The following is a 21,277-nucleotide window of genomic DNA, read 5'->3' as shown; positions in this document are numbered from 1 at the left end:
GGAAAAGCCACCTTAATTTTGGCTTTATTAAAATGTACCTACAGAAGTAACTCTCAAACATTCAGAACCTAAAGTGTGACCAAGTACCAACATCCCCTCACTGCAATCCAGATGACAACACATCTCTCTACCACTCTATACTAGGCTGCCATTTCTGAGTTTGGAGAAGTCCCTACCAGAGCTGCAGGGGACCGCAGTTCACCTAGTGGCCACTAGGCGGTTCTGGGGCTTGCACCTGCAGGAGGGGAGTACCTCACGGATACAGTGAATGAATGACCCCGGCTGCCCTTAAATCACACAAGCCAGAAGCACAGGTGTTTCCGGGTGTCTTCATCCCTGGAGCCTCCCTCCCTTAGGTCTCCCCCGCAATACGCAATACTTTGCTTGCTCTGCCTCCTGGATAATCCAGCCCTGCCTTGCAGACACACCAGGTATACACTTAGGGAAGATGTAGCTTCTGCAGGAGGAAACAGTGGGGCCCCTGGCAAGGAGGCACCAACAGGCCTCAGATGCTGTACCCCCAGGGTTCTGACTCTGCTCTGGCTTGCCCCTTCCCACAAGGTCCACTCCTTCCTAACCACATCCTCTCCCAAATCTACTTAGATCCTCTTGATGGCGGCCCCATCCACCCACTGCTAGCTCAGCGAAACTCATGGCTCCCATAACTTCCCTCAGCGATGAACTGTGACCTACCTGGAAGGGTAAGTTGAAATAACCCCTTCCTCGCCCGAGCTGCCTTCGGTCATGAGGTTTTATCACAGCCGCAGAAAGCAGCCTAGAATACCAGCCCCCTTTCTTCCTGCACACAGCCTCCTCTCTGCTCATAATCATGTGCCTGCATGGCTCACTCTCCCTGCAAAGCTGCAGTTGTGCCAGAAGGGACTACCATATCCCCTGTGCCTAATGTCTAGTGTGGTTCACAGCACATGCTTGCTTAAGTTACAGCAATCGAGTATCACTTAGCTATCTCTTAGTGTTCCCTAACCCTGGGGCTTCAGGCAGCTGCGGGGGGGGGGGGTGAAAGACAGGGTTCCAGCCTGTAGTCAATGCTGCCAGCCCTAGTCAGCCCATTCCTTCCTTCTTCTAGAACCATGTTCCTTGCCCTACGATGGCTTTGGGGTTCCTTCCTGCTCCTTCCACACCTGGGGGGTGCTGGCTCCTGTTTGATCATTTCTCAATTAGGATACCTGAGTTTACCACGACCTCTCCACAGCCTCTCCCTCTGGATGTCCCCAAAGCAAGAGTCTGCCAGCCATTTCTACAAAGGGTCTGAATAAAAGTTTCTGTATTCATGAACTCTCAAAGAATAACTAAAAAACATTATACAGGAAGGGGAAGAAAAAAAAAAAAAAAACTCCAAACAGTCTCTGCTTTGCTAAATTCTAACAGCTCATAAACACTAACAGGCATGGTTGTGTGCCAATAAAACTTTATTTACAAACCTAGGTATATAGCCCTTGGGCTAGGCCAGTTGTGGCCTGATGATGCCCTCTTGGCTACAACTCCAGACTGAGAGTCACTGACTGCTTGGAAAGTCCCTTTGGTCTGCTTCTGAACATGGCTCTGACTGTCCCCTCAACTCCACAGTGACAATTGTTCCCGTTCTGTAGACAAGTGATCACCATCTAATTCTACAAAGCAAACCTCAGGCAGGTGGAGACCTGGGATCCAGCCTGCCCCAGGCTGAGAAAGGTCTGAATCCCTCTGAAGCTGAGTATGGATCCACGCCTAGGTGTCTTCTCTGGCTGACCCCTGCATCTGGTTTTACTATAGTTTTGCCTTTGGCCCCAGGACAAGGACTCTCAGCAGTCAGTGCTTCCATGGAGATCAGAAGACCCAGGCTGATCAGAATGTAAAGCACAGGTCCATCTCAGACCTCAGCTGAGCTCCTCACTGACAAACCACACTACCCTTGGGTGACACAGGCTGTGTGGAAGTAGGAGCCAATTGTCTCGGTGAAATTGAAAATGGTGGATGCTGAGGAGCGGGCTTGCGGGTCCTTCCCTGCACTTGACGCTCATGTTCATCACCCTCCTTACTATTTATCACATAAAAAAGCATCTCACAGAGAGATGGAGAAATGGGGCGGTGGGATTGGGGGGGTGACTTGGCCAGTATGACTCAGTAAGGGGAGGGGGAAGCTGAGACCTGGCTTCAGTCAGGCAGGCCCCCCTGCTCTTCCTGTTCTAGGTCTGGGGGAGAGGCGATCTTCCCATAAGGGAGGTGTGCAGAGATGGATCTGTGGCCTACTCACATAAGTGGGAGGGGGGCCTCCACCCCAGTTGCCAAAGACATCCAAGGGGCAAGGTCGCTGTGTATCAGGTGAGCTTAGTATGACACACTAAGCCCAGGCAGACAACAGCTGTATCTAGGTCTCTCTGGGAGGTCACAAGGCCTGGAGACACCTCGGATGCACTGTGTCGGAAAGACAGGGAGTCCCGGGGGAACTGTCACCTTCTGTTCCTCCCCTGGGTCCTCTGTTTATCCAGCCAGGTGGTACTGAGGAGACAGTGAAGGAGACGCTCTCTATGAGGGCCAGGAGGAGGAGGGTCAGGTTGTCTGTCACAACAGCAGCTGAGCTCAGGTGTCCATCTAGAATGAGGCGCTCTCTCTGACATTGGTACCTCCCACTTCCACACCCCACTCTTGGCTAAGCACACCCTGCAATGGGCTATGGGGATCTTCACGCAGCACAGCTGTGAAAGCTGTTTGGCCTTGGGCGAGTGCCCCACCCACCTCTCTGAGCCCTAGTTTCTCCTCTGTGAGGGAGTGAGCCCCGGACAGACGTCACTCATGGCTGGTGCAGTGTGAGGAACCCTTGCCAGGCAGCTGGCGGTGCCTTATTGCTAGGTAACAGAGATAACAAATGAGCCAGGTGAACCAGGGCATGGTGGGCAGGATTCCTATACAGCAGGTGCCGGATTTGCCCTCAGGCTGCGTCCTGGGCCTCAGTCTGGAGTCCCTGTGTCTCTGTCATAGCTCTTGCCCTGATGAACTGAAACCGGTCCTGACGCAAGCAGAGATGCCTGAACCTGCCAGGAACAGCCTTGCTTCTCGGCCAGTTCTGTCTTGGCTTAGCCCTTAGACTCTAGGTGCCTCTGCCAGCCTGGGACACCCTCCCCCAAAACTGGGGCACTGTGCCCGGCATGGCTCAGCTCATCCCATCTTCCCTGCACCTGCTGAGCCATCCTGGAGACGAGGTACCCCCCCCCCCCCCCCCCGTCTTAGGCTTCCTATCCCACACTGTGAACCATAGACTATGCCTCATTTACTACTGTTGACTGTGAAGATCTGAGGGCAGGACAGAGCTTCCCAAAGGGGCCTGATATCATAGTCAGGGGGGGGCAAGTCCCACCCGTGGGAGATGGCTACCCAGGCACTGACTCTGGAGTCCAGAGAGGACACTGTTGGGTCCCAGGGAGCTCCTGATGCTCACGGCGCTGAAGCATCAAAACTTATAATGTCAGCTGGGATGATCCCCTGTGGTGTGGTGATCGTCCCTCAGTAACAGAGGGCAGTTGTAGGATTCCCTAGCTTTGCTCTGCATGTGTGTCTGTGAGTGAGTGAGTGAGTGTGTGTGTGTGTGTGTGTGTGTGTGTGTGTGTGTGTGTGTGTGTGTGTGTGTGGTAAAACGCTTGCTTGCTTGCTTGCTTGCAGAGACCAAGTACTCCTCTGGGTTCATTACATTACAGTACTCTAGGTGGCTGACTGCCCTGGGTAGGATGTAAATGAGCTGGGACTAGTTACACAGTCTCACTCAGGCTAACAAGAGGTCTAGCACGCATGCAAATGCTTGCCTCTTGGGCTCTGGGGATGGCTGAGTCCCAGCACGCTGAACCCTGATCCCAAGGCAGGCTATGTTTGGTCCTCCCTCCCTCCCAAGAGTATCAGGTCTCCAGCTCTAAGGCCCGAAAAGCCTACACCTCTCCTGCACAGCTTCCCCCGAAGCCGGAAGCCCCTTATGTGGAGCTCCTGCCGGCATGACTTTCTGCCACCACAGTCCTAGGATGGTCTCGCCTACAGTCTCTTGTGCCAGGGGAGCTTGGGCACACAGAGATTATTCAGCAGAGAGCTGGCGGGTGAAGTGTCATGTGGACGAGGCTGCCTTCTATCCAAAGATGGCTAGCCCACTATGTCAAGCCTGGATTGCCCAGGAGGCTCCCTATGCTGGCTTGTCACACCCAAGAAGCCAGATGAGGCTGTGGGAGAGGCCTTGGTGTCTGGTTGCTTCCATGATCTCCCGGGACACTTGGACTACACGGCGAGAGGTTAGGGCCGCCGCCTCCTTCCATGTGGGTCACAGCCCCAAGACCGGGGGCACTTTTCCCATACCTCTGTCCTGGTGGGCACCCAGTCAGGCAGCAGCTGCGGTCCCTTTGCTCTGTCTCATCCAGCTTCTCAATGGCCTTAGGAGGCCTGACCTGCTGTCATGTGCCCTAGCTGTCTCCCCTGAACTATCACCCACCTCCCTGCTCCCCCAAATCTGTGCCTACTCAGCCCATAGCTATGGGGACTAAGCCAGATCCCACCCAGCCCCGCCTCACACTCTTGTGGGGCTCCTCTTGGTGCCAATTCCTAGCTTCCCTCCAGACATGCTCCTGGGTCTTTTGCACCTCAGAGCATGCGGAGGTTCCAGCTCCATTGAGTAGAGAAAGCAAAGGCTTCTGGGCCCTCATCCCTGAACCTGTAAGCACCCAGACGGGGGTGACGTGAATGTTCTCTCAGAGTGTTCCGCGCAGCAGCTGGAAAGCTAGGCCACGGCCCCACTTACCGAGGACAGTCCGTCGTCTCTCCTCCTGGCCTGGCTGTGTCGGCTGATGAAGGAACGGGCTGACAGCTTATAGTGGCTCAGCAGGCACGTAATCATCACCACCATCACCATCATCACCACCACGATGACCACAATTTGCACAAACTCCAGCTCCGCTGTGGGGCAGAGGGACATGTAAGACTTTAGGGTCAGCCTCCATAGGTTCTCATAGACATACAGCTGAGGATTTGGGCACAAGGAAGGACACAGCTCAGAGACCCTGTTCAGCACGTGGCCAGGTCCCAGCCATGGACATGCATGAAGACTCGGTCTCACCCTCAGAGATGCTAGGCATTGCCTGGCTCTCAGAAAGGAGCTTGTGTTTTGAGTCCCACTGGCTAGGGTCCTTTCATTTAGGGGCCCGGAGTGGGTTGTGGACAGATGCAGAGGCAACACATGAGCATGCGTGTATGTAAGATCAGCTCAGTGAACGGTTCTCCAATATCCTGATACTCACACATCCCAGCGAGCAATAGTCCAACCTTCCCATCCTCAAAACAACAGCCCAGTGCTCTCACAACCCTCCCCAACACCAGCCAAACCAACCCCCCCCACCAGCCAAACCAACCCCCCCCACCAACATCCCACCCTGACTGTATATCCCTCAGAAGAATGTCTCAATACTCCTACACAGTCCAACTTCCCCCAAATCCTCCAACACACCCCCAAAAATGGCCAAATCTTCTTTACATCAACTTTCCAACACTCACTGGCTCCCAAACAACAGCGTAAGGTCTGTACATCCTGTAGACCCGGACACGGCCATTTTGTTGTCAACACTCTTAAATCTCAGACTCTCCATACCCTTCTACACTCCTCAAAACAGTCACCACTCCTACACACCTCAGCATTCCCACAGGCAGCCCCCAAACCAACGTCAATATTCTGACACCCCCCAAAAAAAAGCTAAATAAAAAAAGGTCAAATCTGCTACACACCTCAGACACCCTCAGGAAACAAGGGTTTTCCTTCCCTCCCCCCCCCCTCACACACACACACACACACACACACACACACACACAGAGAGAGAGAGATAACATTTAAGAACACATACCACACAGGCACAGACCACACAGGTAAATGCAGACCCCAGCACACAGGGTCATGGTTACAGGCCCCTCCTAGTGAAGGCCTTAGACACACTCCAGGTGCTGCCCTGGTTGGGATTCTCATTTGTTTCAGAAACCCCATTCCTGGGCCTCTTCTGCAGCCCCTCCCCCTGTTTTCCGGTTCAGTTTATTTCCCCTCTAGAAGGAGGAAAAGCCCTCCAGTGCTGGGAAGGGAAACGGCTATTTTGATCCTGCTTAAACGGGTGGTTCTGCTGACTCGGATGGGCAGAGGCTTAGCAGCTGGCTGCAGCTGGTGCCGGTAGAGCCTCTCAGCAACACGCAGGATGCCAGGGGTCTAGCAGGGCATTGGATTCAGCAGAGGGACAGCAGGCAACCCAAAGGTCCTGCCAGAGGCAGAGGCACAGTGATGAGCCTCCCCAGCCATGGGAGGAAGAAGACCTTGGGGGAGCACTCCCTGCTGTAAAAGAGGGAAGGGACCCCAATGCCATAAGTTCAGAGGCAAGGTGGCTGACTCAGCTCTGTGCTTACCAGAGACAGGAACTGAGGAGGGGTTGGAAGCCACCATAGGCCCAAACCTCAAACCCAAGCAAGATTAAGTCTCTCCTGCCTTCACTATGGTTTCCTTGTTGCCTTGGGCAGGGTAACACATCCAAGATGGGCATCTTACTGTGTGTGAAGAGGTTGCAGCCCATAGAGCTGCCTCCGAGGATCCCTGTCCCAGGCTGTTCCTGGGCCCCAGCCAGTCTCTGGAATACCATCCTTTCTTTCTGCTCCCGAACGTCTGTCACATCGCTGGGCCACTGCAGGTCCATCACACTGCTGGGACACTGCATGGACCATGATTGACTACATTTAGGCAGGGCCCCCTATGCTACTGAACATCTTAGCACCCAGGATGCTTCTCCCAGGACAGAACGTCCCCCCGCGAGTATCGTCCCTTCTCCTGATGTAAGTGCTTTCTCAAGCCCTACTGAAGGGCAGAACCTCAAGATGAAACACAGAACCATGAATAAAGTATCACAAAGTCCAAGTGCCCACAACTAAGGCTCCAACCCAAGACTGGGCGACATTTGGAGCTTCAGAGCCAGGCCCATCTCACTCTGCAGGAGCCAAGTGAGGAGAGCGTTGAACTACAAGGACTCTGCTGAGATTCACCCATGCCTCAAAGAGGGGCCCCTTCTAGTGGACACGCTGTCCCCCTTCTGTGCAGAACATAAGGGCCATGGTGAGGTCCAAGACTGGGTCACTGTGGCTATGCTCCTGTCTCCCCAGCAGAGGCGGGCCCAGGGTGGACGGTTTGGCCTAAATGTGCTGGGCACTCAGGTCTGGCTGTTGGGACCCAGGATAAAGGCGTGCATTCAAGGGACACAGGGCCTGCTTTGTGCAACACCCCCACTCCTCCAAAGGGCCCGCAGTTCCTCCTCCCTAACTCTGTGAGCTCTTCACCCTGGCCTGAGACAGCCCTCTGGCTTTCTCTGGGGCTTCTGCCCACACCAGGCCTGAAAGGAATGGGGAGATGCAGGCGGCCTTTGTTCCTGTCCTCTGGTGGCCTGAGGGACTAGATGGGTTGCTCCACTCCTCCTAGGGTGGTCTGGGGCTATGGGAGGACTGGGGAGACAGGAGCTGTGGCAGCAGGGCTGGCAGAAGCTGACAGGACTTAGGGACAATGGGCAAGGGCCCTGAAGGGTCTGGGGTTGACAAGTCTGGGTTCCTGTATCCAGAAAGTAGAGCTGTTCCCCAAAGTGAGGGGAGGACCCTGTACACACAGGCTACGGGGTTCCACGACTATCAATTTTTGCAAGACCCAGAAGATTCATAAGCTGTGAGAAGAAAACAAAGACCCAAAACAATGAACAACCAGGTCTATGGAATTGTCTAAAAAAGCTCGTTGAGTGTGGCTGGCCATCAAAAAGGAAATGCCCACGGAATTGCTCTCACAGGGTCTGCAGGGTACCTCATTACCCACTGAAGCAGAGTAGAGTGCTAGGTTAGGAACAGACCACGAAAGAGTCCCTGTACCTCCAAGGCAGACACACAGACACAGCTGGCTGAGGACAGCATCCTCAGGATTTTACACAGGCCAGGTACAGCTGGACCCCACCCTGGCGAGGCTGGGCAGACAAGCAAAGCCACGCCATGGTGTCCAAACGATGATGTCTGCGGCAGAGCAGAGAACACACTCTCTGGATTCTATGAGAACATACAGGCTGAAAGAGAAGTGAAGCCAGGCTCACAGTTCATGTCTCCCGTCCCAGTACTTGGGAGGGTGAGGCAGGAAGGCTGAGGCTAGCTCAAGAGCAGCCTGAACTACACAATGAGTTCCAGGCCAGTCTGCTCCATGGGGTGAGAACTGTCAGTAAATGAGGAAAGGAAGCTGAGGACATCCTAATGCAGTTATCAAACATTTAGCTAGAGTGGTGAGAAGGGAGCTATCCTGTGTGGCAATGTGGGACACCTTGGTTGGGATTCTGTAAACCCCATCCTCAGTTACCTGGCAACAGCCAGGTATACCCCACCCCACAGTTACCTGGCAATAGCCAGGTAGGCTCTGCCCCAGTTACCTGACACTAAAAAAGGGGCTGCTTGCCCCCTCCTCTCTCTCTTGCTCTCTTCCCTTGTCCCTCTTCTCTCCATTCCCTTCCCCCCTCTCTCCACCTGCTCATGGCGGGCCTCTACTGCTCCTCTTCTCTCTCTCTCTGCCTCTACTACCTTCTTAACTCCCCGATGCCCTGAATAAACTCTATTCTATACTATACCGTCACATGGCTGGTCCCTCAGAGGGAAGGGATTCCCAACATGGGTCCCCCAGAGGCATCCCTCTTACCCCCATGCCTCGATGCACCTCCATGGGCCATACCCCTCCCAGTCTCTCCATCTTTTTCCTAACAAACTCCATGGCTGGTCCCTAAGAGATGGTGGCCTTGGCTACATGAGAACGGTCTCAAAAATGAAACAAGGCAGGCATAGTGACACACCTTAAATCCCAGCAAGGGCCACAACCTTGCTCTGTGACATCTAGCTGCTAAGGAGAAGGTGGCATCCCATCTTTGGCACCTGCCCTGGCGAAGGGACAGGGTTGGATGTGCTGCCCCGCCCCCAGGCTTCCAGCTCACAGTGAAGCACGGTGAGGAGCTACAGCGCTGGGCAGATCCACCCGGCTCCCCCTAGCCTTGGTGGGGGGTTTTCCTAGACCAGATGATCTCCCCAAGCCTGCCCCTGGGGCTGCCTCAGGGGAAGACAGCAGAATCCTTCCCCTGTTAACAAGCAGTCTGCACCAGGCCCTGTCTGGCCTGTGGGCCGCACGCAGAGGAATTAGGAATTGGCAGTGTCTGAAATTTATGAAAATCTAATCTCGTTAGGCCGGCCTGGTGGAGACCCGGCGGGCGGCCTCATTGTCATTCTGAGGAGCCCCAGTCGCTGGGGTTCCGGCCACTCCATCAACAACCCTCCCCCACTGCCTCTTGTATTTGAATATAAACGGGCTTCCCCCACACTCTTGAATTTAAGTAAAATTAGACTAGACGGCAAAGGGATAACTTTGTCACTTTTAGGGTGCCTATTCAAACACCCCTGAAGGCACATTTATTTCTTAACCTAAGGATTTGTGTGTGTGGACTGGAGAGCAGGCGGCAGCAGGTTCTGGTTTTCAGGACAGACTGCCAGGCTTTCAGAAAGCTTGCTGGGTTCTGCTAGGTACCAGAACTAGCCAGGTGACCTTGAATGACCCGGGTGACATTCCTCAAGCCCCTGCACCTACAGTCACTGAGAGCAAGGAAGAATCATCTTGTCTCATGGGGGTTAGAAAGGGCCCTTCTGCTCTTGGTAGCCTTGTTTGTTTGTTTGCTTTTTCCTTCCAAGACAGTCTTATTATGTAGCTCAGGCTGTCACAACTACATAGACCAGGCTAGCCTCCGAACTCAGAAATCCACCTGCTTCTGCTTCCCAAGTGCTGGGGTTAAGGGCCACATACCACAACACCCAGTCTGTTTTGTTTTTACGTAGCCAAGGCTAGTTCTTGATATACAGCCTAGGATAGTTCTGAACTTCAGATAACCTGCCTCTACCTCCCACAGAGATCACAGACCATGCTAGGCAAAGGGAATGAGGTCATACCCTAAGGTCCTGGGTTCTAACCCTAGCCTGTCACTTACAGTTCAGGGGGAAACAGCTCCTCGACCACAGATGATGGATATGCCAGCTGCTGTGTGCCATCCACCTCTCCTGTCCATCATTTCTGACACCCACTCCTGAGAAACAATACCAGAGGCTGACCTTTGGCCTCTATGTCCAAGTTTCTACATCAGCGCGCGCGTGCGCGCACACACACACACACACACACACACACACACACACACACGTATTACATTAAAAATAAAGATATGACAAACTTTTCTACACAAATCTCACTTTGAGGGGGACACAGGAATCAGTAGGTGTGTGCAAAGTGACAATTATGGGGACCCAGGGGACATTTTACCCCACCCAGGAAAGAGGATGTTCCTTCCATAAAAACAGTTCTGTATATGACAGTTATGAACACATACAATTAAATGTGTAGTACAAGACTGAGGAGGGCATTAAGTCCATTTCTAAAGCAACCTAATTTGTAACAAGACACTCAGGTAGTCTCTCTGCTGAGATTGTCACCCACATGTGACAAGGACTGCTGGAGGGGTGGTGTCTGGGACTGAAGGTGGGAAACTAGTTAGCTACTAACTGTGTGTGTATACCCTCCACAAAGCAGGAGGGAGGGGCACCAGGCATTCCCCAGGTTCCTAAGGGTGCAGGAGACTGGGAGCTAATCCTTTCCCTTGAGCCTTTCCTCTTTATCTGGGAGGTAACAGGTGGCCACATCCATATCACCACCCAGTGATAGCCAATAGCCCATGACCTCTCCTCAACACAGGGAGGACTCCAGTGACAAAGGTATTCTCTCTGGGCCTTCACATCCTGTGTAACAATGAGAATGAGGAGGCTCTGAGACCATTCCTTCCCCTTCATGCTTCAGATGGATGGTCGGGGTCTATCTGGCCTTCCCATATCAGTATTATTCCATCCATCCACCCATCCATCCATCCATCCACCCATCCATCCATCCATCCATCCATCCATCCATCCATCCACCCATCCATCCACCCATGTATCCATCCACGTACCCTCCATCCATCTACCCATCTATCCATTCCTGCATCCACCTACCCACCCACACACCCATCCACCCACCCACCTACCCATCCATCCACGTATCCTCCATCCACCTACCCACCGATCTATCCATTCCTGCATCCACCTACCCACCCATCCACCAACCAATCCACCCACCCATCTATCCATTCTTATCCACTACTTACCCATTCATCCATGTTTACATCTGTCTGTCATCTAACCATCCACCTATCCAGGTTCTCATCCACTCTCCATCCATCTTCTTTTCCCTTGCTAGAATCATGACTGACACTTTGAAAAGAAGTTCTATTCTCAGCTCATGATACCTACACATCTTTGCACCTCTTGTGAGGCCCAGTTCGAGCCTCAAGCTCCCAGAGTGACTGGGGAGCCCCGGGCTAACCCTTCCTGGGTCAGGCACACATCAACTCTTCAGCCAGGGTCTGTCCAGAAGGAAGTGAACAGCAAAGGCTCCACGGGGGTCTGCCCACTGAAGTAGGGATAGACAGGCATTTAGGGGTTCACAGAATGGAAGCCTGGCTCTGCATGCTTCTCTCCTGGCTTGATGCCTTGTGCTGGCATGCAAAGGACTGTCAGCTAGAGGTGGGCTGGCTTCTCCCTCAGCAGCATTAGGTGAGTCCAGGTCCCCACCTGGGAACAGACTCAAATCTCCACCTCCCTGCCAAGCTGCAGAGGCGGTGACCACACAGGAGGCCAGCATTAAGCATCAAGCACCGAGTCCCAGGGAAGGTGACAGGCCTGTCTAATCACTTGAGAGCTACGTGATGAAACGCCGCTTCAATAAGGGAGGGCAAAGCCGCACCTTTTATCTTTCTCGCTATTACCCAAGTGGAAAGAAGTAATGGGCTTTTTTTTTCTATTGTCACCGGCATCGAACGTCTTTAAACACCCGCTGTCAGCACAATGTCAATCCTGTTCGTGAGTTATTGGCAGGGCAGAGAGAATTCTCGGTGAGAGAGAACGCTTCCATCCACGTGACTGGGGAGCTGTACCCGAAAGATATCTAAAATAAATCAGCCGGACCTGGTGTATTGAGCAGAGGCGGTGGTGGGATGGCCGGGGCGGGGGGGCCTGTCTGAGGGTGGCAGTTTGGATGGTCAATGACGCTGAAGGGCACTGTGGTAGAGACTGCTAAAAAATCAAGCCTGCTCGCAACCTTTCGACCCTGCAAATCTAACCTCCATCATGGCATGTGACAGAATTAACTTTAGCAATCCCTGCTGATAGCATCCATGGGTGTGTGGGGGGGAACCACACTGCATGGGGTATTTCTAGATGTCACCTAATGTCACCCAACAAACCCGGCACACATCATTACCGGATCCTATGGACTAGTCAAAAGATGATCTCTGAGCTGAGAGATGATGGTTCACAGGTCTGTCAGGGGAAGGTGGCACAGGAAAAAAAAATGGTCACAGAACAGAGACCCATTTTACAAAACAAAACAAAAAAAAATTAAGAACGTTGACTTCTGAAAGAATAAGAATTTATTTTTATCCTTTGTATTACTGTCGTTTGCATTCGTGTGTGTGTGTGTGTGTGTGTGTGTGTGTGTGTGTACAGGTGTGTGTGTATTTGTGTGCACATATGTGCATGCATGTGCACACCTATATGCAGGAAACCATGGAATCAGGTGTTGGGTCCCCCTGGAGCTGGAGTTACAGGCAGTTGAGAGCAATGTGACAGGTGCTAGGAATCGATCTCGGGTCCTCTGAAAGACCAAAACACTATTTTAACCACTAAACCATTTTCACGACTCATATCCTGCTTTTTTTTAATGTGGGCTCTGGCAACTGAATTTGGGTTCTCATACTTGCCCACTGAGCCATCCCTTAAGGCTCACAGTTTGACCTTTTAAGAAAAGCATTTGTAACTTATTTTACCTTTTGAGACAGTCTCCATATATGGATGAAGCTGGCCTCAAACTTACATAGATCCATCCACCTGCCTTCCCGGTGCTGGGATTCAAGGCTTCTTTAATTTTAAAAAAATCTTAATGACATACTTAAGAGATCCCTTGTACGAGTCTGTTTATGGATATACGAGTTTCTGAGTGTTGGCCAACAACGTGGCTAGTAGCTCCTCATGCCCTCCCACCCCGGGAGGCGCCTGCCTGTGTTCTCTGGAAACCAGCATGTATTTTCCTCAATTACTGATCTTCAAGGGCCTGGCATTTCCCGACAGGAGTCGCGGCTTCAGCACCCGGGAGAAGGGAAGTGAACTCGAGCTATGTTTCCAAGGATTTGGGACAAAAGGCTCAGCTCTAAAGCTGAGGCACAATACACTGGGTATTGAGCCCTTTCTCAATGGCTCCTCATTCACTCCTAGGGGCCTCATTGAGGCCTGCCTCGTGCTGAAGAGCCAAGGGTCAGCTGGGAGGAGCCTCAGTGCTCATGGGGGTGGGGGTAGCCCTGCCTTTCAGGACCAAGGAGGGGTGGCTGTTCTTGGTCTTGTCTAGGACAGAGGTGGGTGGTTGGAGGAGGTGGTGAGGGTCTGAATCCCATCTCTAAATCTCTCCTGGTGGCCAAGTGTGTGACACTGCAAATGTGCAGGCTCCTTCACTGTGCCTCAGTTTCCACTTGGAAAAAGCAGAGATCCCTAAGCACCTTCTCCATAAGGCTGCAGGGCAGATCGGGGTCAACAGCTGTGGGAGGTGCATCTGAGGCTGAAGGGCAGTTCCATGGTTACAAATGCTGCTGCTCTTGCAGGGACCCAAGTTCAACTCCCAGCTCCCACTTTAGATAGCTCACAGTTACCTAGAATTCCAGTGACAGGGGAACCTGACACCCTCTCCTGACCTCCTAGGGTACTTATACCCATATGCACAGACACACAAACACACACACACACACACACACACACACACACACACACAGAGAGAGAGAGAGAGAGAGAGAGAGAGAGAGAAACCTCTTTCAGTGCAAGTAACAGAGCCCTACACATCGATATGGGTGATGAAGTCAGCTGCTTTCAAAGAGGGTCACTGGGAAGACAGGCCTAACGGGCCCAGTATCCACCCCAGTCCCTCCCCCAGCCCCACCCCCTGTTTAATATCACCTGTGGCCTCCTGATGACTTTGTACCAGTCATGCAGCCCAGGCTACCCCTTCCTGCTGACCTGTATGTACTGTGGCTGCCTCCCCATTCTGTTCTCTTGCCCACTTTAAACTCTTCCACGAAGGACTTACTTTTGCAAACACCACCTGTTCTATCCACGGGGACTTCTAAGAAAACGGTTAAGTCAAGAGTGACAGCCACTTGGCCATTCCAGTGGCCTCTGGTAGTGGTGCCAGTCTGTCAGCATGCAATCTGGTCCAGCGGGCACCCTCAGTTGGCATGAGCCTGGCAAGCCAGAAACATGCTACCTAACCCACAGGACTTCTTCCTATCACCCTTGAAAGCCCAGCTCAAGAGCTGCCAGTGACCACTGAGGCACAAAACCAGACCACTGCAGAGACTCTCAGAGTTCCCTTGGGCGATCCCTCCTCCCTATTGGGGGCTATAATGGCGCTCAAGCAGTGAGCAGACCAGGTGTCTATCCACACACGCTCAGTTAGGCAGCCACTTCGGAGCACTGCAGGTGCTCTCAGGCTATGCCTGGCGCCTGCCTCGATGCTGTGTGGCCTCGGCTTGTTTTCCACCCTTGACCCCTTCTTAAGAGAAAACCTTATTAAATTTTATTTAGTGGGCGTGGCACTGCGCACTTGAGGTCAGAGGACAACCCGCAGGAGTTGGTTTTCTCCACCACGTGGTTCCCAGGGATTGAATCTGGTTTGTGTCCGGCTAGGTAGCAAGTGCCTCTAACCTGCTGGGCCAACTCACTAAACCTGGCGATTTCCTTTGTACTCGAGAAAATATTACGGAACTCCAAGGATACAGGTATATAAAACAGTATGCAAATATTTATTAATGGTAAGTCACAAAGAAATGTATTTAAAAGTAATCTTTGGAATCTGTATAATTTTACTATTTATCAAGTATGAAAGCAATCTGCATACTAATCAGATGGGCGTGTCCATTTGCTTCACATAAAGAATTAAATCCGAGATGAATATCTGGTCCTGAAGGATGGAACATCCTCGATGCTTTCTAGAGTTGGCTGATATTTTCATGTTGTAATAGAGAACGTGAGAAAGCATATTTGCATAAATACTTAACTACAAAATGGTAGGCAGGCCATTTCTGAAATTATTGAAAATTTTCTTGTAATCTCAACCAGAATTAGAGGGTTCTCTTTTGTTGCCTTTTTAGAAAAAGCTGGGGCTAGAAAGTGGAGTCATGAGAGCATTGCTAATCTTCCTGAGGACTTTAATCTTCCCGAGGACTTGGGTTCAGTTCCCAGCAGCAGTATCAGGTGACTTCAACCTGTCTACAACTCCAGACTCGGTCTTCCGGTCTCTACCCACAGCACATGCAAACAGGACAATGTGTACACACAGATCAAACACTCACACACACACAAAATAAAGATAAGTATTTTAGATTTTAACACAATCTGATCCAAAGGAATACTAATCTGCTATGTGCTGAGGAATGACACTAAGAAAACATTACAAATCTTTGTTTCCCATTATTAAGCTTCCTTGTTCCACTCAGAGCAGAAGACAGCGGTGTTCAGTAAAACACCGCAATCCACGACACTGTAGTCTCGCTGTAGGCGGGAGCGGAGGCGTTTTCAGGCCGTGTCCGTCCACTGGGGACGTGTGCCGTGACATCATGCTCAGTGCATACATGCCCTGCTCTGTGTCCTGAGTCAAGGCAGCAGTGAGGCTGAGGAAGGTCATGAGTAGCACCCCAGTTCCGCGACAACTCGATTCCCAGTTAAGTTTTTGGTTTCGCTGCATTCAGAAACCTGTTCCTGTTGCCAGATTTCTTTTTTTTTTTTTTTGCAACCCCCAAATCCAGTTTTGTGGCACCATATGGGGTGACGACCCACGGTTTACAAAGCTGGGGCTTCCCCACCTCCGGACCCCACGACCAAATGTTGCTATCCTCATTCAGTAGGCGTTAGAATCCCACAAAAAAAAAAAAAAAAAAAAAAAAAAAAAAAAAAGAGGGTTGCACGCTGCCTGGCTCACAAGAAACCTACAACATATCACTTATTGTTGGAAAAGGAGACTGTATCACCACGCAACCCAGTGTCTCCCCAACACTTGTACACTGGTGCACCACAGAATGCTGAGGGCGTGGGTACAGGACAGGCCCGAAAGCAGTTCTCGTCCAGACCCAACATGCCAGTGCCCCAGTTTGAGCGGCTCTATTCTTCACACCTCAGGAAGATACTTGTCTGTTGCCTGAGTCACAAGTCCCCAGGGGATTGTTCTAGTGGCCTGAGGTGACTAGTGCAGACAGGAAAAACTGGCATTGGCTGGGCTGTGGATGCAGGAGCTTCTGCACTGGGAAGCAAACTGACACAAGCCAGTGGCACCTCTTGGGGATAGGGGACGTCAACAACCCAGTTCAATCTGCATGCAGGGATGCAGAGAACTCTCTCACATAGATGATGTAGGCCTGCTGACAGGCCTGTCCTCAGGGGCCCTGGCTATGCCACACTCACCTGAGTACCAGTGACCCACCAGGCCCTAGAGTAGTGATTCAAAGTTTCACGCCTCCTAGCATCTTAGCTGACCTCTCTTCAGTTAGACTCATGTGGACATACAGTGATCTGGAATCTTCCTCCAGCTACTGACAATGCCTAACAGGCAGGAGCAGGGTCACTGTCATTTCAGGATTGTCCCTGCAGCTCTCCAGGACTGGCCTTTGTCTTCAAGACTTAGAGGAGCATCGTGATTTGTCCTGGGTCACACAGTTTAATGGACAGGGATGAATGTCCCCTCCACCAGAGGGGTCTGGTGATGCAGCCCTACGCTCTATCAGTGAGTGAGGCAAGGCCACTGCAGGTAGTAGGAGCCTCACCATGATCACTCCCAGGACAGCCTCTTCTCTGCCCTTCCCACCCTTAGTCTGTAAATGCAGCAGCGAGAGGGTAGTGGGCCCTGACTCGCTGCACAAGAAGGCAAGGTCATGGTAACACATGTCCTCAGGATGATCTCACATGTATGTCCTCAGGATGACCTGCTGACCCCAGGCTCTACCTCTCTTACCCCCTTACATAGGACTCAGAACCCAAGGAAGAACCTGGGGCACGGGTTAGCCCTTTCTGGCTGTCTAACAGTTTGGTAAGGGAAAAGTGTTGGTTATATATGAGTAGCCATCAAGGGGGCCTGGTGACACCTACAGAAAGGGGTGTGGTTAGGCTGGTGGCCTCAGAGACTCAAGAGATAGAGCCACAGAGAATGTGGGAGGGTTTTTGGAGTTTGTGGGTTCCTCCCTCCCAGAGGCTGCTCAGGTCTGTCCAGTTAGGTCCATCTGAGGTGTAAATCCATGGGGCTCTCCCCAACACCTCCAACTGTCTGTCTCTTCCCGTTCCTTTACACTCACCTGGCAAAGCCAACCCCAGAAAGAAAGCTGCACTGCACAGGGGTCTCATCTGGCCCCAGCACCGAACTCCCCAAGTAAAAAGTCTCCAACCTAGGTAGGGCAAGGTTCTTTCTGATTAGGGTCTCCAAGGAAAGTGCGGAAACTACAGAGAAACCCTTTGTTCTGAGATGGGGGTTAGGGGTGTGTGTGTGTGTGTGTGTGTGTGTGTGTGTGTGTGTGTGTGTGTGTGTCTGTATATGTGGTGAGCAGTGCCGTGCGGCAGGTGGCCCAGCTGTAGGTTGGAATGCTGGCACAGGTACCACCCCTCCTCCCCCCCAGGAAGTTCACACTGAGCTATTGTATAGACCTGACCTCTAGTGGTTGCTAGGACTCCAGTTGTGTAGTAGCCAACCACTGCAACACCCGATGATAAACAGTAGGTGCGTAAGTGGAGGCCGGCATTGGATAACAAAGCCAGTAAGTAGCTTGACTGACCCGGAGGGTATGTGTGTAATGATGTCCACACCACGTTTATTAATGACCCGCAGTGGCTGGTACAGGACAGGAGAATTCAGCTTACAGGGCAATGGTGGGCATGGAGAGGAAGAAATAGTGACAGGCGAGGAGCCTTTTATCTCAGGATAGACCCGCTGGGGCTCAGCAATGGCTACACGCTGAGGTGGCCCTTCACCAACTCAGGACTCAGCAGTACTGTGGTCCAGTCACAAGGAGACTCCACCCTATGGGGTGGCTTTAGGGATGGAGAGGGCAGAGGTGGGTGGAGACCTCAAGAGCAAAGGGTTTATCTACCCGCCTTTGTCACCTCCTTTCTCTGCTGTGCCTCACACCTCCTCTGCACTCCCTCACTGTTCGGACCCCAGCAGTGTAAGGATTTTTAATAATCAAGGAACTGTTGATGGCTCCTCACAGTACATTAGACTCCGGAAGGCTTCCCCCTCTCCCTCTCCACTGCACTTCACAGACCCTTGACGGCTCACACCAGCTCACACCTTTATAGCTCTGCTGATCTGGTTGTTACCCCCACCCCAGGACCTCTGAAAGTGGTTTTACCTGCTAAGAGAACCCTCACAGGCTCTCTCATCCCAGCTATGCCCCCGAGTCAGCGGAAGGTCTGTTTTGCTTAAGACTCTATTCTGGAGTTCCTCTATATCCGACCTTCCTGCTTCCTGCTTCCTGGCAGAAATGGCCACCGAAATCTCGTGGCTTGCAGGAGGACTGCCAAATAGCCAGAGAGTAGCCAGTGCTATGGGAGCATCAGGCAAACAGCTCACCAGGACTGAGAACTACCTTTATTCCCCACTCTGGCCAGCCCGGTTACAGGGGTCTGCATATCACCTGCTGGGAGGCACTTGGGAGGACCCCCGGCTCTGAGGTCCCACAGAGCCACGGACATTTGAAGGGTTCCACCTCCAAGACCCAGAAGGGCATGGATGGGTGAGGTTGTAGTGGGGCAGTTAATGAGAAGCTAAGGGTCTTGCAAAGGCTGAAACTCAACACTCCTGGGCACTGATCCCCCAAAACAGTGGCTTTCATTACCCCCAAGACTTGGACCCAGCATTCACAGAAGCTTTACTGACAGCCAACACCTGGATACAGGCTGAGTACCCTTCAACAGTGAAGGGTCAGGTAGCACCCTGCAGTCACACCCTGGAATACTACTCAGCAATGAAAATGCTCTGCCTGGCAGCCTGGGCATATCTTCAGGGAATTACTCGGAGTGAGGGAGAAAAAAAAGCAGTCTCAGAAGGCTATATACACCGTATGATCCCATTTATGTAACATCCTTGAAATGACAAAATTATAGAGACGGAGAACAGATTAGACGTTGTCAGGGGAGGAGGAGGCGTGTGTGGCTATAAAGGGAAGACGCAGAGTCTCTGCGATGGGATTGTTGTGGGGCTCAATTGTGGCAGTTACACAGATCTACACGAGATTAAAGGACGCAGGACAAACACCCGCACACTGCTCGGTGGAGGGCTAGAATGGTGAACCTCTCTGGCCTTAGTATTATAGTCAGAGGATGCTGGAAGGTGCTATGGCCCCCAAATTGCCACCTCAAATGAAGATTTTAGGGTTTCCCCCATTAAGTGAATGGTCCAGGAAGGCACCATCCCTTTATGTCACCAGGACCGCCCTGCAGAGGGTATCCCTGGCAACCATCCCTGGGGTACAACCCAGCCAACCCCCAGGATGGCAGTGTGCTACAGGAGAACAAATGGCCGGCAGAGACCCCTTCCCGCCACCTCAGCCTCTCCTCTCAGTCCCGGCCTCTCCCTTTCTCCATCCTATTCTTAACGCCTTCTGTCCCAGTCTCTCCCCCTCCCATAACCTCCCCATTCCTAGCCTCCTCCTTTCTTCTTCCCAGCCTCCCCCAGATCCCCGCCCAGCACCTGCCATCTGGCTGCTGCAGGCAACCGCATGGAACCAGCCTCGGCTGCCACCCTTCAACTTGAAGTCTGGCTCCTAGGTTTGAAGATTTAATTCCAAACACACCATTTAACATTCAGAAATGAAAAGAGGGAATTCCAAGCCACCTGAGGGTGGTGGCTCCTGTTGTCTCCGCCATGAGAAAAGAGCCTTCGCCCTCCTTTCCTAAAGGGGAACAAGAGCCTGAGGAGGAAGAAGAGTGTGGGCTTCCCTAAGCCATGGCACCCTGGATACAATCCAGCACCCAGAGTACCAAAGCTCAGCACCAAAGTATCAGCCGTGCAAAGTACTTCATGATGTGTGCAATGCCCGTGCCCTGTAAGCAGCAACAGTTACAGCCCTTGTAGGAAAATGTGCAAAGTGGCTCTATAAACTGTCAGTGTAACCCCTGCGTGTGCAAAGCTCCCAAGTGACGCAGAGCACCCCTGTGCCCCCCAGGGACAGGTCCTCTACCAGCTCCCAAGGTATCTGTCAGGGCAGGCTCCAACTGTGAGTGAACACTGGGGAGAAAGGCACCTGCACCAGGGGTGGTCGGCAATCTGAGCTGGGGAAGAAGACAAAAATCAGAAGTGCAAATGTCCTGAGGCAGGAGAACTGGCCTCATTCACAGAAAAGAAAGCAGCTACTCCTGGGCACAGGACAAGGAGACAGCCACTAAGGGGAGGTTGGCATTCGGTGCTTCCTGGAAGGGAGTGGTGACGCTGTGTGCAGTCAAGGTCCACGCAGCACAGACAGCGGAGCTGGGAGGTGATTCAGGTGACAGAGGAAATGCTGTGACCAGCTTTAGGCGGCTCCAAAGTCATTCATTGCCTGGGGTCTCTGGGGCCAGAGAAATCAAGAGAGGCCAGAGAAAAGAAGCCGAGAGCTCAGTGAGCAGAGCCGGTGCCTGGATAAGGAATGGCCTCATGGGATCCATGCCCATGAATGTCACACACCTTTGCTCATACCAGGGCGCCCAGGAGGCTTCTGTACATACTATCAGTACAAGATGCTGCACCCAGTCTGTAGGCAACTCCTCTTTATGACCTGTGCTGGACAAACAGGGACCAGATGGGCAGGTGTTAAACACCTGCACGTGGGGACTGTCCCAGACAAATGCAAAGCTGGTGTGCTTTTAAGACACTCCCTGAGTGTTTCAGAAGGGAAGGTCCTCTCTAGGTGGACACAGGCTGAGTCTTGGACACATCCAGCCACAGCGAGACTACAAGAGACTCCCTTTTGGCCTCTCACTTTGTGGGAAACTCTCATTCCATTGCTACCCCCACAGTACCCACTATGACCTCCAGTGTTAGGGGCTAGGGCATTTGTGCCTTCCCTGTCTTCCTTCTACCTGCAGGTCTTAG

General features: G+C 52.3%; 1 protein-coding gene across 2 annotated transcripts in view; it reads right to left on the bottom strand.

Moving 5' to 3' along the window:
• PMEPA1 (prostate transmembrane protein, androgen induced 1) overlaps positions 1 to 21,277 on the bottom strand; it is a 48,935-nt gene that overhangs the window by 2,722 nt on the left and 24,936 nt on the right. For both annotated transcript variants that reach the window (XM_080925273.1, XM_080925274.1), the window contains exon 2: positions 4,772 to 4,926. In XM_080925273.1, the coding sequence (XP_080781399.1) occupies positions 4,772 to 4,926 (155 nt within the window). The remainder of the gene's footprint in view (positions 1 to 4,771; positions 4,927 to 21,277) is intronic.

Source organism: Micromys minutus (assembly GCF_963924665.1).
Source record: "Micromys minutus genome assembly, chromosome: 11".
Classification (NCBI taxonomy): Eukaryota; Metazoa; Chordata; class Mammalia; order Rodentia; family Muridae; genus Micromys; species Micromys minutus.
Note: the sequence above shows the minus strand (reverse complement) of the source record. Positions and strands in the feature narration are given on the sequence as shown.